This window comes from Chrysemys picta, chromosome 19 (genome assembly GCF_011386835.1).
Source record: "Chrysemys picta bellii isolate R12L10 chromosome 19, ASM1138683v2, whole genome shotgun sequence".
Lineage (NCBI taxonomy): Eukaryota > Metazoa > Chordata > Testudines > Emydidae > Chrysemys > Chrysemys picta.
Genome location: NC_088809.1, coordinates 6288384 through 6305361, shown reverse-complemented (window position 1 = coordinate 6305361; position 16978 = coordinate 6288384). Strand labels below are relative to the sequence as shown.

The 16978-nt window shown below is 36.9% G+C and overlaps 1 protein-coding gene across 19 annotated transcripts in view; it reads left to right on the top strand.

Moving 5' to 3' along the window:
- The window catches only part of BCAS3 (BCAS3 microtubule associated cell migration factor), a 488284-nt gene that overhangs the window by 102437 nt on the left and 368869 nt on the right, over positions 1 to 16978 (top strand). For 17 of the 19 annotated variants that reach the window (XR_010593801.1, XR_010593802.1, XM_065573033.1 and 14 more), the window contains 2 exons: positions 939 to 1022; positions 9585 to 9755. Coding sequence is in view for 17 of the 19 variants with exons in the window: in XM_065573033.1 (XP_065429105.1) it covers positions 939 to 1022; positions 9585 to 9755 (255 nt within the window). In the remaining 2 variants the exon portion in view is untranslated. The remainder of the gene's footprint in view (positions 1 to 938; positions 1023 to 9584; positions 9756 to 16978) is intronic. The other 2 variants (XM_065573036.1, XM_065573040.1) reach the window with 1 other exon arrangement.

Here is a 16978-nt window from a genome sequence, read left to right as displayed (position 1 = left end):
CACACCCATCGGTCAGCTACAGTGTTGTTCAATTTACAGACTGATCTCTAAGTTTTGCAAATGCTGCAGCAGCAAATTTAAACAAATTATGAAAATAAATAGGTCAAAAGGGAACTTCAGCTACTGATGTTTCCCTTGGATACATTGACTGTTTCCCTTTTTCAGTTTAATTTTTACTTTTTTACCCATTTTAATAGAATTACAAAGAGGCATTTTCAGGAGAAGATATAGTTTAGAGTGATTTTTATCTCTTTCTCCTCTTTCTTTCAACAAAAATGATAGAAGGGAGCAACTAGAGAGTCAACATTTTCTATGCAGCAACAATAAATATCAGTGGCTTATTTGCCATTTTATTTAACTGGCAGTCTTCATTAATTGTTTGATAGGGGCTAGAAGTGTCCTGTTTTGGTGTATTAATAATAAAAGAAAAGCAGTCTAGAAGCAATGCAATTACAGACATATTAAATTTCTACAAAGCCGAAAGAATTAAAAATGTACATGTAGCAAACTTTTTTCTTTTGTCATTTTTCTCCTTGCTGGAGTCTGTGTAATAAAAAAAAAAATGGAGTTGGGGGTGGAAGCCACATCCAAATTCGTAGGATGTCAAATATTTAAAGTTACATAGACATTGCTAAAGCCGTTGATTATATTTATTTAAATTTATTTGCGGTAATGCTGCCAGACCCAAAATCCCACCATTTCAAAGTTTATGAATTCTTAGGGACTACTCATCTTGTAATTGAAAACCAAAGCTGAGCATGCGACAGTCTGGGTGGCACCCAGAAGATTATAAAAAGGGGTTAAGTGTCTCAGCAGGGCTTTTTGCTATTTGTATGAAAAAACACGCCACTGTACATGATAAATAAGAGCTATGCTAATGGGTTACGGGGTTGTATAGTTTAATAATAGTGACTTGCTGGCTGTCTTTCTCCTCGCAGCTGATCCGGTGCCATCAGTCCCGTGGTGGAGCCTGTGGAGACAACATTCAGTCTTACACTGCCACAGTCATTAGTGCTGCCAAAGTGAGTACATCAGCAACCGCTGGAAGAAGTTATCATGTGCACTGATGATCAGATTCCCTTGCTGAACTGTATTGAGATTTCCCCCCCCCTCTTCTAATTCACAAAATAGAAAAGAATCTAAGAAAGGTGCTGGAATTGCTTTAATAATATTAAAACCAAATTTAGGGGCCAGATCCTGCACATTTCTGAGCAGCCATTTGCTCAGCGCCTCTCAGTAGACACTCAGTGCCGTTCAGGATTGGACCTTTTATATTTCAAACCTTTACTCACGCTACCAGCTCTTGCTCATGTGAGCATTCTCAGTTAAATCTACTCAAGCAGGACTGATCTCTTAGCATGTTGATACTCAGTTTATAAACACAGCAGTGCCTAGTGCTTTGTGGATATATTTGCTCCAGTACTATATTTTTACGGTATTTAAAGGGTGATCACATTGTACTTGAGGGATAGAAGAGCTAATTAATTATATACTTACTTTACCAGAGCTGGCTGAATTTATTTCGGCAAATAGCTTATTCGCTGGTATGATTTGGCAAATAGTTTTGGCTGGAAAAAAATTAGGGGAAGAAATTCTAAAACATGGAAATGTTTCATTTCAACATTTTCAAAATTAAAATTAATAAAAAAACCCAAGCCTCCCTCCTCCCCCCCAAAACTAAACATTTCAAGTTAAAGGAAACGTTTTGTTAGACCTGAAATGAATTTTTTTTTGTTTTTCACTGGCAATAAAAACCTAAAAAATTGTTGTTTCAGGTTGATACAAACCAAATTATTTTTCAGATTTTTTGAGCTCAGGCACCGAACTAAAAAATCAGTTATTCACCCAGCTCCAGTTATTATAACCTTCAAAAAAGCCTCTGAGTGTTAATAATAATGTTTACATTTAGATACCAGTGCCTATGGTTTGCTTAGTCGGAACAGCGTTCCTCTGTGTGTTTGGAAGCTGCTGAGTTTTCATGGAAAAATCTTAGGCAAGCCAAAAGAGCATGCATTTTTTTCCTGGAGATTTTACCTCTCACATTTGGCGAAGTCAGTTCTTTTTCACACACAAAAAAGTGAGTTTCAGTGTTGGCTGGCGAAGTTCATGCTGATTACAAGCTTTTCTTATAACCACAAGCCTTGTGATTTGTGAAATACACAACAAAACAGTTCTAATCATAGGGATTACAAAGAGAATCTAAATGACAGCATGGAATAGAAAGCACAACTGCACTGAACAAAACAACAGTTTAAAGAACCCACAAAGAGAAGCAAAGGTCATGCTGTTTCATATAAAAGCAAATAAAAAAATGAATGTATTCCATCAAGATGGCTTTAGAACTCAACTGTGCTGTGGTTGGAGGGGGAGAAAAATCACAGGTTTTTACATTGCTGAGGGGAAATTTGGATCTTCCTCCTCCTGAAGATACTATTTTAAATCCGTAATATCTGCTTTGAGTTCCTTCACACTGAGTGGAAAAAGGTGAAAAAAATACTTTCCGTCCCATCAGCATTAGCATTTTTTTTAAAAACGGGCAGATGGGCTTAGCTAACTAGCTCAGTAGGATTTGCTGTAATTGTGCTCAAATAGGCTGGATTCTTGTTTACACGAGGGTCACTTTATACTACCAGAGCAGCATAAAGTGCCCTTAATGTAAGCAAGAGTCTGGCCCGATATGCCATTGGAAAGAGCAGACCACAATGTTGTTAAACCCTATATACAACTGAGTAGCACACATTCAATAGTCCCTGCAGATCAAAGGCTAATTTTTTGTTTTGTGTTGTTACAAGGACTGAAAAATCCAGTCAGAGAATCTGTCAGAAAGCACGAAAGGGTCCCTAGACAAGACCATAGATTAATAGTTGTTAAGGCCAGTAGGGACCATTATGATGATCTAGTCTGACCTCCTGCATCATACAGGCTGGAGAATTTCACCCAATACATACGAGCCCCATATGTACAAACTTGAAAATAATGATGGTGCAATAAACAGGGAAAATATTTGTATAGTCGCAGGAAAGAAAAATGTGTGAGACCCTATATAACAGCAAGATAATAATCAGAGCTGGGAAAAGATAGAAAGCCATTAGATAATATGCACTAACGCATGCTACTAACCCACTAATACTTGGGGAAGGACTTCTGGGTTGGTACTACAGGGTGGAATGGAAATCTTCAGTTACATCCAAATGCCATGATTCTCTCGTCAATTGTTACAGTCCTTGGTTAGCTGTGATCCCATTGTGTAAATAGGGGCGGGGGAGACTCAGGGACTCTTGTGTACAGTATAAGTGCTGGGGAGGGCATATATTTAAATGAGACATCAATTTGTGATATAAATTAGAGTAGTAAAATGCCCACCTTGCAAGCCAGGTGGAGTTTGGGTGGGACTGGGAACAGTGGAGACAACCTTCTGGGGAGGGAGGGAGATTTTGGCCAAGGGGATTTGAGACCGTGTTCATCATCCTCCCTGCTCTACCCCTACCTCTTTGCCTCTAGTAGATGGGGGCTGCTGCTTCCCACTTCTGCCCCCTTCCTTTCTTCATGCTGTATGGGGAGACAGGATCACATGCAGCATCTGAGTCCAGGCTCGGGGGCTCATCCCATCCACGGCAGCTGCCACTGGGCAGTGCAAGCCAGGGTCTTGGCTCTTCCTGTTGCTGAAGTTGGGGAAGGAAATGATAAAAAAAATGGTGCATCCTGGGTTGAGTAGCCCTGTTTGTCCTGCCTTTCACTAATATGGTGGATTTCTGGGAGTGCCAGGGGCTGGGCTGATTCCCAGTTTTGGGGTCGGGAAGGTGCATCTTTCCTGTATTGGGAAACTGGCAAACCGTTATGTAGATTTTTTTTCACATTCCACTTGGCATCCAGGAGGTTTGTTTTTGAGGAATTTAAATTACAATTCTCACAACCATGCTGGGTTCCAGTGCAGTCGAGGCTAGAAAGGGTCCAGTTGAAGACTCTAAAACCTAATGGGCTGCTTGGACACTGGTCTTGGGCATTCATGTGACATAATGACAGGAGTGTACCTGTGTCTGTTGCTACTTGTAGCGCTTCTCCTCTATCCTACCTCTGCCAAGAAAGAGAGGAGGAGGTTGGGACTCTGGTATCCAGTCAGGGTTCCTTGATTGGCCTGAGAGTGTATAGAGAGGGCATGGGTTCACACTCACTTTCAAGGTAGGACCTCAAGGTCCACTGGTGCCAGTTCAGATCAGTGAACAAACGTGTTGGGTAGTGTTGGGTGATATATTCCAGTTACCTGTAAGCTGTTAATAACATTGTATCCTCCTTGTTTAACCATATGTTTTCCGTGTTTCCTTGTTTCCATGTCCACATCAATGGACAGTGTAAATATTTTCAGCCTGAAATTTTGATAGTCAGGAGGCTATTTTATTGTTAGTTGACCAGGGTCCAATTGATTAGTACAAACCTGATACAAATGTATGCTCCAATTTTGCAAACATTTGTGCACATGCAGAACTTTACTCATGTAAATAGTCCAAGTGAAGGCAATGGGGCTACTTAAGAGAGGGCACATGTGTAAGCATTTGCAGGATTGGTGTCTTAATTATGTTTGTGCTTTTTGTTAACAAATTTTGTAACTTTTGTGTCTGTTAGCAAGTCTAAAGCGTGGAACAAAGTTAATAACTTTGTTTTGACCGATTTAATCAAACAGTAACAGTAAGCAAAATGCCACTTCCTGGTAATTGAAACACTGACTTACCTCAGAGGCAAATATACACTCCAAATATCTATTGCCCTTTGCCCTTCCCATTACCTCACCATATTGCTTGTTTAAGTAAATCTTCCTTTACAGGCCTCAACTGTGATTATATCTTATCTGCATGAAATGGTTTAGGATCCATCCCTTTGATCAATGGAGGTGTTAGCTACTTTTAAAGTGGATGTCCTTTTTTATTCCCTACTTTGTCCCTTTTGAATTCAGAGCGGTCCCATAAAAGTTCTTGTTTTCTCAAACGACCTTGGAATTCAGCCTTTTGTGGGTCTTGATTTCAATCTCTTATTGAGGGAAGTAGAGGAACCTTTACACAGAGAAGGAAGATAAAGTTTGGTAAGGAGTAATGGTGATAGAACCCCATCTGAGAGCTCCCACTTGGAGATCCTCAGAGGAAACACTCAGTAGCTGTGGAAAATAGTTACTATGATGAAATTTGATGGGTTAACTTGAAAAATGCTGCAGTAACTAACAGCTTTTTTTTCTCCCTAATGTGGTTCCCATGAGTTTATTATATGAAGTAGGCCTCCTGCATAATCAACAATTTCAAGAGTTATCCTCAGTCCCTTTATCTGGCAGTGCTAGAGCTACCCCTGTTAACATTTAATGCTAAGTTCAAAACCACAATCACATTAGGAGACATTGACTCTTGGTGCCAAAGGGTTAATCTCCCTTTTTATCCCAGCAATAGTGGAGAAACAAACAATATCATGGATTTATTATTTGATTATCTTTATTTTAGATGTCTAGAAGGATTTTGTTTTGAACAGCCAGAGTAGTTTTCACTATTCCCACTTGATGCATCTGACAAAAACTCCTCTTTCTGCTGTTGCTAACTTTTCCATGGGTCATTTTGCTTCTCTGATCTTATTTTCTTATTTCTTATTTTAATTTCTTCCCATTTGTTTTACTATCCGTGTGTGTTCTAAGGCAGATAACAGTAGTGATAATTTCAGCAGCTTCACCGAACGTCGTGGGAACAGAAAATGATCAACATTTTAAAATTTGATAAATTTAATAGAGTGTATCAGGGAAGTTATTAATGTTCACAAAGATGAAAATTGCTTTGTATGGTATGCTTCAGGTTCCATGGATTTCTCCCCTGCCAGTAAAGTCAGTGAAATGGGACTGAAGGCATGTAGCATCTTCCAGGAATGAAGCTCATTATTATTGAGTGGTTTTAGTGATTGGTGAACTTCCAAGGGTTTGGTTTAGATAATCATCCATATGTGAAGTTGCTTATCTGCAGTATCCATGCTTTTTTGGGGGAGGGGGTGGGGGAGAAATGTTTTTCCATCCCCTTCTCCTCCTTTAGCTTCTTCATCTACCTGGAGAGAGACCCCACTTTTTGCTAACAACTGTGTGTTGAGAAGGCGATCAGCCAGACCGGCTCATTCTCTAGTCTCTTAAAGAGGTGTCCAGGTATGCCTTCTCTCTCCTAATTCAGTCTTGGGGTGGCATGGCAGGCAACCCTTCCATACCTTTCTTAAGGGTAGCCAGTAGATTCCCTTCCTCTCTATATCTCGTGAAACCATTTTTCTGCTATTTCAGCACACATGGTTCTCATCATGGCTGGAGAAGGGAAAGGCAAGAATTTCATTTCAGAACTTCATCAAAAGTTTGGTTCAAATTTTGGATCTAAAATTGTTTGAATCAAAGGAACTGTTATGTTGTTCAAACCATATTTTCCATTTAATTATTGATTACCAGAGTATTTGCATATCAGTAGAATCTTTGGTTCTTTCAAATATTCCTGCTTCTCCTTCCAGAGTCTTAATTTGGAAACATTCACATTTGTATGTCAACTTTTTGTTCCTTTTGTGAGAAAGAACAATACATCATTTTATCAATAAAAGGACATAAGACCTTGTTAAAACTAAACAGCTCGACTGTCATTGGATGATGCATTTTAATTTTCTCAGCTAATTAAAGTGGTCTTTTTTTAGATTAAACAGTGGATGAGTACGTAGGTTTTTTTTAAATTAAAATAACTGTTTATATTTGAATGAAGATGAACAGGTTTTTTTAAGAGTCTAATTGCACTACGCAAAGTTTGAGATTTTACATTTAAATGTTGTGCAAGTTGTTTACAAGAAAACATTGAAACAGTGGATTTCATTTTTAGGAAAACCTCATGTGTTCACTCACTACCAATTCCCATCAATAATGAAGAAAGCTGAAAAGTGAAAACTCATAAATTTATTTAAATTTAAAACCTCTTTTGATGGTCTGCCTAATGTCTAACATCAAATTATAAACCAAGTTTTCTTGTCACCTAATAACTGCTTTAGTTGATTCTTTCTTGGTGTCTCTTAATCCCAAGGTGGTAAAGTGATTTAGCAAAAACTGCATCTGTTTTCTCTTGATACCTGATAACTTCTTAATGAGTACTAACAGCTTATGTGAGAGCAAGGCCATTAGCACTAATGGATAGGGAGGACAGCTGATATGGCATGGGAAAGGTTAAAGATTACCAGGGAAGTTTTTGCAAATATACACATAGCACAAGGGAATAAGTACCGTAATGGTTTTGCACTGATATTTATGTACTAATGGACTGGGCCAAATCTTTGTACACCTATTATTTTTCAGACGTCTTGCAGTCACAATCTGGTATAACATATGACAGTAGTTCAATTTGTTAGATAAGCATGCTATGTTTTTCATAGAAAGACTTAAATAGTGTGCTTGTCACTATATAATCTAACTAGGTATAATATTGCAGTTACTTTCTTAAGAGGTTCATTCTAACCTATTCTTGCCACATAATCTTTCTATGTATTTTACTAAGTCTGTAATGCTTACATTTTCTGGCTGAATAAAATACCACCGCATTAGTGTATGCTTTTAATTACAAATGTATGTCACATCAGTATTGGTCAGTTTTTTCTAAAGGCCTGTGTGTTATACACAGTATTGTGGTATTAACTTTTAGGTCTTTCCCTTCAGATATCGTTATTTGTTTTGTTGTATATTATTTTTTTATCTTCTGGATGAAACATTAGGCTGTTAAAGTTTGTTGTTTTTTATTCATTGATATGAGTATGAAAAGATCAAGATAAGAAGCAAATAGCAGGATATATTACTAAAGACTTTAAAACCAAAAGACATTCCGTTGATAAAGGCATGGCTCAATTTTAAGTGGTAGCATCTCCATTAGCATTAATGGGGTAAGTACATCAACAGAGGCATCTCAGAGGTTAATCAGGCTTCCTGGCTAGAAATTGCCATCAATACAGTGTGGCGCCTAATTCTGTTGGTCCTTCAGAGGCTTTCCTGACAAGACACTACCAGACTTTGTGTAAGTCGTTTCCGATGAATTATTAAAGCAAACGTTTGGCTGCTAATTGATGAACACTAATGTGTTTTCTAATCACTGCAGTTTGAGTTTTTAGCACTAAACAAAGCAGTTACAATTGATTTGTGGCTTATTCTTGGTTTCAGTTTGTGATCTGTATCTTTTTTTCCTTTTCCATTTAGCAGGCAGCTTTGCTTGTCATTTTAGTTAAGAATTTGTTTGTCACAATGTTATTCTGTTCTTAAACTCCTATTATATTTATTTATCAGAGACAGTCCTCGGTCCCAGGAAAGACATTTCAGAGTTGTAGCTTTTTTTTAACCCATCTCTCCCAAATTGTCCTGTTCCACCCCCACCAGCAGAAAAAAAAGTTAGTAAAGTATAAAACCCAGTGCAAGGGATAAATTTTCAAAGCAATGCCTGGGAAACATGAACAGTAAGTCCCATTACTGGGAGTGGGATTTGTGTGATCTGCTGGAAGTCCTCCTTCCCACCACTTTGAAGATGTAGCCTTTAATGTTACTGGTTTTGGATCTCATATTCAAACAATATTAGAACTCCAAAAGGTGAATTCTTGAGAAATAAATGTAATCCCTGTTATATCCATCATGGGCCACATCCTTCCTGTCTTACTCATCTGGATACCATTGCCTTCAATGGGACTATTAATGTATGAGTAAGTCAAGCGTGATTTGGTCCTAAGTAAGTATTTCTCTACGTAGTGGGAATGGGTGACGGGATGGATCACTTTGTTTCCCCGTTCTGTTCATTCCCTCTGAGGCACCTGGCGTTGGCCACTGTTTGAAGACAGGATACTGGGCTAGTTGGACCTTTGGTCTGACCCAGTATGGCCGTTCTTATGTAGTGAATGTGTAATGCTTTTATTCCTCGCACTGCAGTTACAACATACATTTGATCACTGTTACCATCTCTGAGGTGACGTGTCAAATGAAATGAAGGACAAGCCTTGTGTATTTCTGTAGTTCATGATCATGGAGGAGAAAGGTCATATGGCAATAGAAATGTGATCTGTGTACTCACACTGCACTTCTTTCAATGGGTTCTGTGCACCTGTCCCCTTTTATTATAATATCAATGTATTGTAATGCTTTCAACTGTGGTGGCTTTTGATCAGTACCTGCAGGAACAAACAAATAAAAATGTTAGCTTTAAAAAGAAAAAAATCAACATAATAATGTCTAAAGACATTATAGTGAATACTTTTCTTCTTTTTATCAATGTTTTTGAAGCCCCTGGCTAAAATATGTGAAATTACATTTTATTTTCCAAAGAAAACCAGTTCACAGGATAGATCAAACTCTATTGGTAGCTTGCTAAGCCTTTTAAATAGAATATTATTACATGTAGCGTCTCACACAATTAGTATGTCAGTTATAAAAACCCATTTAATTTGTTTTGTGTGTTTTTTTTGATGTATGGTGATGAGCAATCTAGTCACCACATTCATTGTGCTATGAGAGAAATTTCAATGTAGATCTGAAAAGCAGCCCTAAAACTGTATTTATTGGTTCTCTTTCTTCTTTATAGACGATAAAGACTGGACTTACAATGGTTGGGAAAGTGGTTACACAGCTGACAGGGACATTGCCTTCAGGAGCAACTGAAGAAGAGATTTTAGTTCATAGCAATACTCGTCGAAGTCCTCTGGTGCCCGGGATCATCACTGTTATTGATACCGAGACAGTTGGAGAAGGGCAGGTAATACAACTTGCAAAGAAACATAAAACAGTATCAGAGGTGCCTTAAGTGTCACAAGACTTTAGAATTAAAAATGCATTATGTGCTTTTACATTTCCAAATGAAAACTATAACCATGATTTTTATTAGGTCAAGCAAATTTACAGATGCACATTGTTATGGCATAGGAAGTGCTATTTGGGAATGAATTTAAGCCAGCATGTATATAGCCTGTAATGCTCATTTACATGACATTTTGACAACATCAAGTGTGAAATGTCACTTTCTGTCCCTCTAACACTTGCTCAAAAGTGACGTTGATTTATGCTGACCAGTTGTATGTGGGTATGGTCTGATTACATTTATTAATACATAATGTAGCAGGAAATTTTGACTGTGCTCTAGAAATATGGTGAATTGTTTGATATAGTGTAAAACAGTAATAATCGGGAGACCATGGTTAGCTAAGCAAATGGAGAACTTGGGTAGAAAGTCTGAAATTACTCAACTTTTCAAAGCATAAGTTTAAGTGAGTCCTAGTCTGCCATTTAATATTGTTTTTCTGACAACATAGTTAATTTATAGAATACAATTGTACCATGTAAGATTATCTGTTTAAAAAACCCATATGTGAGCCATTTAAAATGGAAACTAATGTTTTAATTAAGTTTATAAAATAAAGGTGTCCTAGATTTCTTATTGATTTACTTCAACTAATCATTTCTTTTTTAAGGGCCTGATTCTGGAGTCTCTACTCATGCAAGACTCTAACTGGTTTAATTATTTATGACGGTTCTGCAAATTGAGTTTTTCCATAATCTATTGGTCAACAGTTGCTGAATTAAAAATAAAAAGAACAACTCCCCACCCTATTTCTCCCAACCCCCAAAAGGTCCACACTAATGTTTAGGATGCACTGTGTGTACAGCTTTGTTACCTTGGTAAGATATATATATTTTTAAATCAGTCATGTTATGTATGTTTCCTAACTGATGATAAAATAAAATATTTTCCTTCCCAGGTTTATAAGATGCTGTCTGATATTTTAATGTTTCCAAGAATTAATTTAAAGATAATCAGATCCATATAGTGTTGCCAGTGATTTGATATTGAAGATATTTGTTTCTTAAAAACAAAATAATACAAAACCAGCAGAAAATAGAAAATAACACTATTTTATTTGATTTTACAAGATTCTGTTAGTAAAACAAGGCTGCTGGCCTTTGAGATTCATTTTTGTTTCCTGGAAAAATGTCTGTTGCCTTTTCTTAGAAAGCCAGAAAAAAAGAAAAATTCTACTTCATAAATTTCTCATGAAGCCTTGTTTAATGCAGTCATTATTTCTGCTGTTCTTGTCTGTGCATTGACTATTCTGCATAGGCTTAGAAATAAAATGATTTATCTTAGGTTTTTAAGTCTTGTTGTTGATTTAGAGGTTTTTATGAACTTGTCCTCTGACCTTACCAGTAGTAAGGAATAATCAAACCTAAAGGACACTGTGGAAAAGTAGTTGTAAAAATATCAGTTGCCTTGCCCAACTAACACTACAATATCAAAAATAAGCCATTATTGGTAGTGAAACAATTGTTTTTTGTCTTAAACCCCTGAAGTAACAGGCTTTGAGGTAGACCCTATTCTTAGATCATTTGAATACAGAAATAACTTTCTGGCATTTGTATTTTTGTCACCTGGAATATGTAAACAGTATTGGGGTTCATAATTTATTTTCAGTGTGGAGCTGGGTCTCAGAATTTTCTGCATGGGTTTTTCTAATAAGGGAAAAAAAACTTTCGTTTATGTTGTTTTTTGGCCACAAAAGGCCTTTTTATAACTTCAGGGAAAGGTCTAGTCTATCAATGAAGAAGCTCGATAAACAAAAACCTGGGAGATAGTTTTAATTTTTTATGTGGCCTAGAAAAAGTTGGTTGTTGTACAACACTGCCTCTGTAGGGTACTTTCCCGTACAAGGTGTATGATTTGCGATTGTGTCCCTTCTGAGTCATTGCCAGATGCTACCCTCCTACTCTGTTTCTCCCATCACTGAGTTGAATCAGCAAATTTTGTGCACAGATCCTGGCTTGAACATGGCAGATTCAAATTCTGCTGGCTGCATGAATTAACTAGTTGCAGTGCCGAGGAGTGCAAATAAGAGTCAGTTGGTTGGAGACTGGGAATGCTCCTTCTCTCTCACGCTGATGGGACCAGGTACGTCCGCAGGAGGTGACAGGTTACTGCTTAGATGATGTAGGATCCATTTGCACTACCTCGACAGACATGGATAGTTTTCATAGCATAATTGATTCAGGCTCCAGTTTAGCAAGGCACTTAAGCAGATGCCTGACTTTAAATGTGTGAGTAGTCTCACTGAAGTAAATAGGATTGCTCACATGCTTAAAGGTATTAGAGAGACTGGGCGGGTGAGGTAATGTCTTTTATTGGACCAACTTCTGTTGGTCAGAGAGATCTGAAGAAAGCTCTGTGTAGCTCAAAACTTTTGTCTCTCACCAACAGAAGTTGGTGCAATAAAAGATATTACCTCACCCACCTTGTCTCTCTCATACCCTAGGACTGACATGGCTACAACTGCACTGCATTCTTAAAGGTAGGCACATGGTTAATCACCTTGCTCAATTGCTGCCTATATGACTACCTGAGCTGGGTTGATCCTTGCTCATTATATTTAGTGTCTGAAAGGAATTGACCCCGTCATGGCAAATTGGCCTGTGTATAGTGTGTTTTACCCCACCTTCACACCTGCCCCATCCCTCGAACCTCTCTCATTTTAAAATTCAATTTACCCTTTTATAGGCAGCCAGTGTAATGAATGCAAGTTAGCACTCAGTGTATTTTATGAGATATGATATTAACATAATATTGCTTAATTTGAAACATTATTAGCTTTATACAAAAATATACACACATTTGTACACCGAAGAAATCTTTGAATTTAACCACAGAGAGATGTAATGTTGTAAATCTCTGAGGAAAATATTTTTAGTAAATCTTATGAATGTAGATATATTAGTGAAATCTCACATGTGGCAGTTGTTTATGTGCTAGTTCCTTCTTTTAAAAACAGTGATACTTTGAGAAAGTTTTAACTGTAGTGTCATTAAAAGAAAAGTGTAGAAATGTTGAATTATTGGATTATTTGGATTATATTTAAAAACTGAATAAAAATAATTATCAAGAATCCCAAGTAACTTTGTGGTCAACCAAAATATGTTACCACGGTCCGTGTGCTTGTTTAAACTTCCTTTTAATGAAGTGTTACCAAACTTTTTAGTTAACTGCAGTGGCTATTTATTTGGATCTGTTAATTAGTGTAAATGGATAAAAACGAACCTTTACAGATGTCCTCTTTTTTTCCCTAATTGGAAATAAATACAGAAACCTTTAGTGGTTTGAGTTTTATAGAAAAATTATTTTCTTTTGACCTTTGATTCTTTATTCTTAATTAATTCATCAACTAGGCCACCCACATTTAGTCTGAAATAATGACCTTTTTCAAAAGCCGGCAGTTTTGTGACTGAATATAAATCTGTTAAACATCTAACATTTAGTTGATTCTTAATGTTTTTGATAGAGTGATGTGATTAATGATATATCATTGTGTTACTCATTGATCATTCAAAACACATGAAAATATTTGAGGACAATTTTTAATGTTAACTTTGAAAAATTATAAGGTAGATAACATGTTGGTCTTTTTATGTTTTAAAATGTGATTGGTGTTTTTTTCCTGTTCCCTATTAACTTTTTATTGCATTAAAGAGGAATTCTTCATTTAAAAAAAAAAAAAAAAGGCAGACTGCTGCAGTTCCATAAGTTCATTTCCATTTGGTAAGGAGTTGATAACAATTGAACCAAATAAAGATGCTTATCAAGTAGCAAGAATCATAGTGAAACTTTATGGTAAAACAAAAGGTTTAAAGAATAAAGGGTATTCAATAGTAAAACTTTAACGGCATATGCAGTTCCATTGGTTATAAATCCCAGTACTTTTACTTACAACAAAGTACAATTTTCAGAAAAGTTAATTCAATATTCCAACACTCATCATATACTTCACTTTTTATATCTACATGTATTAGATAGATATAGATATAGATATATCATAATGTAAATAAAAATAAAATATAGCAACAGGATTCCCTCAGAGCATAATACTGTCTGCCTTACTTTTATTAAAGGGGATCTGCTTTTTGTCAAGAAGACATTTTTGTCTCAGATAAATGGTTCAGGCTGAGCCCAAGGCTGTTTTGAGTTTATGCTGGATTCTATTAAAAGGAGTGCAGTAGTTAATGCCACAGATTTATCACTTTTAGCCCTTTTCCACTGATGTTTGACCTTCGCTATAATGGTTTTGGGTTTTTTTTGCACATACATCTTAGGACCTGAAGCTGACAATGCACTGACTTTAGCTATTTAAATCCACTGAGTCTTTAATGAAGATATTTTTGTATGTGCAATAGCTATAGAATATTTTATTCTTCATGTTTCTGTTGCTAAATTGCTTAGTTTGATTTTTATGATGATGGAAATCATTCTTTCTTAATTGTATTAAGAATAAGACCAACTTGATTCAATTTGTGTCCATTTTTATTTGTGTTACCTTCATATTTTGTTTAAAAGCATGTCTCCGCTGGAGTAAGTCGTGTAATTTGCCTTTAAAGATTAAAATAATTGAAGTCACAATTATCAATGGCTTCTGTTCGACAACATGGAATATACTAAAAATGAAGTAAAACACAGTTTAAACTAAAGCCTTTTTTTCCTAGTCTATCTCTTGCCCTCAAAGCAAACACTGTATTCTAATAGCATGTGTAATGATCCTGTTGGTTTTTTGTCTGTTTTTCTGTTTAAAGAAGATAAAGACTACTTTATTAATCTTTTATCACTTAGTGTTTTGTTGAACTTCAATGTCGTTAGCTTGATAGAGCTACAGCAGTGACTCATCATGTTTAATTAAGCACTGGGTAGAGCTGCTTCTTCTGAACATCATATTGCAGCTATCTGGCTTAGGCGCTGGGTAGGCATCTCAGATAAGATAAGTGGTGATTTTTCAGTGTCTCCACAGAAAAGGCCCAATGTTATTTTTGTGGAATTCTTAATTTCTGATGATAGGGAAATATGTGAAGAAGATACTTGAGTAACCTTGTTATACTGAGTTACCATGCATTTGTGAGGACAGTGGCTGGATTTATGAACCTATTACTATAACTGACTTTGTCATGGTCGTTTAATCTTAGCACCAAAAGGAGTGTGTTTAAATCACTGCCATGGAGTTTGAAAAAGTCCCAGCATGAAAATTTGGGTTGGGGGCTTCCCCACTCTGGCAGCAGCTCAACACCTCATTAGGCAATTTGTGCCATTCTTTCCCAAGAAAGAATTCCCACTTCCGCCCTTCTTGCTTGCACATAGTATGAACTGGTGGAAAGGGACCGGCTTTACAACGTCAATGTTGATTTAACGTGCCTCCCAGTCACCCATGGGTAATCCTCAACCCACTCCAGCCCCTCCAATACCCTTCCAGAAAACTTCTTTAATTTCAGCATCAGGGTAAAGAGTCCCCATCCCATCTTCTGTGAAGTCCATCTAGAAGAATCCCCTTTGGTCTGAATACCTTCTTCATTGCCTCAGCGCTTCAGCCTTGTCCTATAAATGAAAATTGTCCCTCTTGTACAGTTACAGGGGTATAGTTAAAGACATCTTTATACTAGTATTGTTGTGCCCACACTAGGGGAAATAGATCAGTAAAAAAAATTGCATCTAACTGTAAAAGTTACACGGGGTAGAAAATCTGCAGGAAGACTAGGCCTTCATATTTTCCTTTTGGGAGAGCTTTGAAAGGACCACAGCCTAGCGTTCATTGCTGGGCTCTTCTCTGGCTGACAAGACTGATCATCAGGTCAGCCAGGGAGAAGCCTTTGCCTCTTCCTTCCATTGTAGTGTAGAGATGGTAGAGACGATATAGAGATGTGAAAAAGGCCTCCCCCTATCTTACCACAGCAACTGACCAATCAGCCATGCGAGAAGGGGAAAAACAGTAAAAGTTTCAGGTACAGCCAGAAGATTTATAAATATAAGTAAATGATGAATTGTCCATTGCAGGCCCCGACTAACCTCCCTCCTGTATTCCAGTGTAATTTCCTTTTTTATGTTGAATTTAAAAACATGAGGGATGTGTCTTCAGCCTCATATTTCCCCACATAGGCAGGTATGTGAGGTCACTAACCCCATTTTCTTAGTGGCTGCCATGGTAGGGAGTGAGAAGTATTAGATGGAAAGACAATGTGGGGCTGAGAGCCATGAGAATAGGAGGATCAATTGTAGGAGGAGCTCTCCACCTCCTGTTAACTTCTGTATTTTTGAGTCACAAAGATTTGAGTTCTTACTCTCTGTTTAGCTAAACACGAGACACTGACATTTCCATTTGAATAAGACAGCTTTCCAAAGAGTCGGAGACTCTGTCATTTTGGGGTTGCACAGTTTTCAAGGCCAGTTACGCATTTCTGAATGTAGAAAGGGGACAATAGAAATCAATTTGTTCTTAATCCTTTAAAAAAATCACAAACTGTGGAATAGTAAATCCAAGTGAAAAGATTAAAAGGTAGTTCATTAGTTATGTTTGTAAGTCAGCTTTGCATGAAGAACCGGAGATTATTAGAAAACTGATTTTAAATCATTCACAAATTATGCCCTTCCAGGAAGAGCATTTCAAGAAGTAGCTGAAAAGCCATTTTAAAATTTGAACACCATTAGCTTAACCTATGAATGATAAATTTTTGGCTTTATGCTGTACTCAAATTAGGGTGTCTAAAGCATTTCACAATGCCTAATGATCCTGTGGAATCCCTATTTGTCATTATACTTTCAGACTAAAAGTGTTTGCGTTTTCCTAACAGCCAGACTGTTCTTTGACCGTTGTACAGAGATTTTTGTGTAGAGATAATCATCTTGGTGCAACTTTCATTGCTTAAAAGAAACCCACACTGAATTAATCATGTTTGCTGTCTGTATAAAAATGTGCATATGCAACAAATCAGATAATATATATTAACTTGTTTTAACTGTGCTTTAGATAAATACTGATATCTACAAATTTCAGGTTCACAAAAACTTGATGTAACATGACTGGATTTAAAAATCTGCTGTTTCATGTGTGATACTAGTTTAGGGGGCAACTGTTACCTTTAATTATGATGAGAAGGCCTAGGGTAAGACTACATAAAAGTTACATA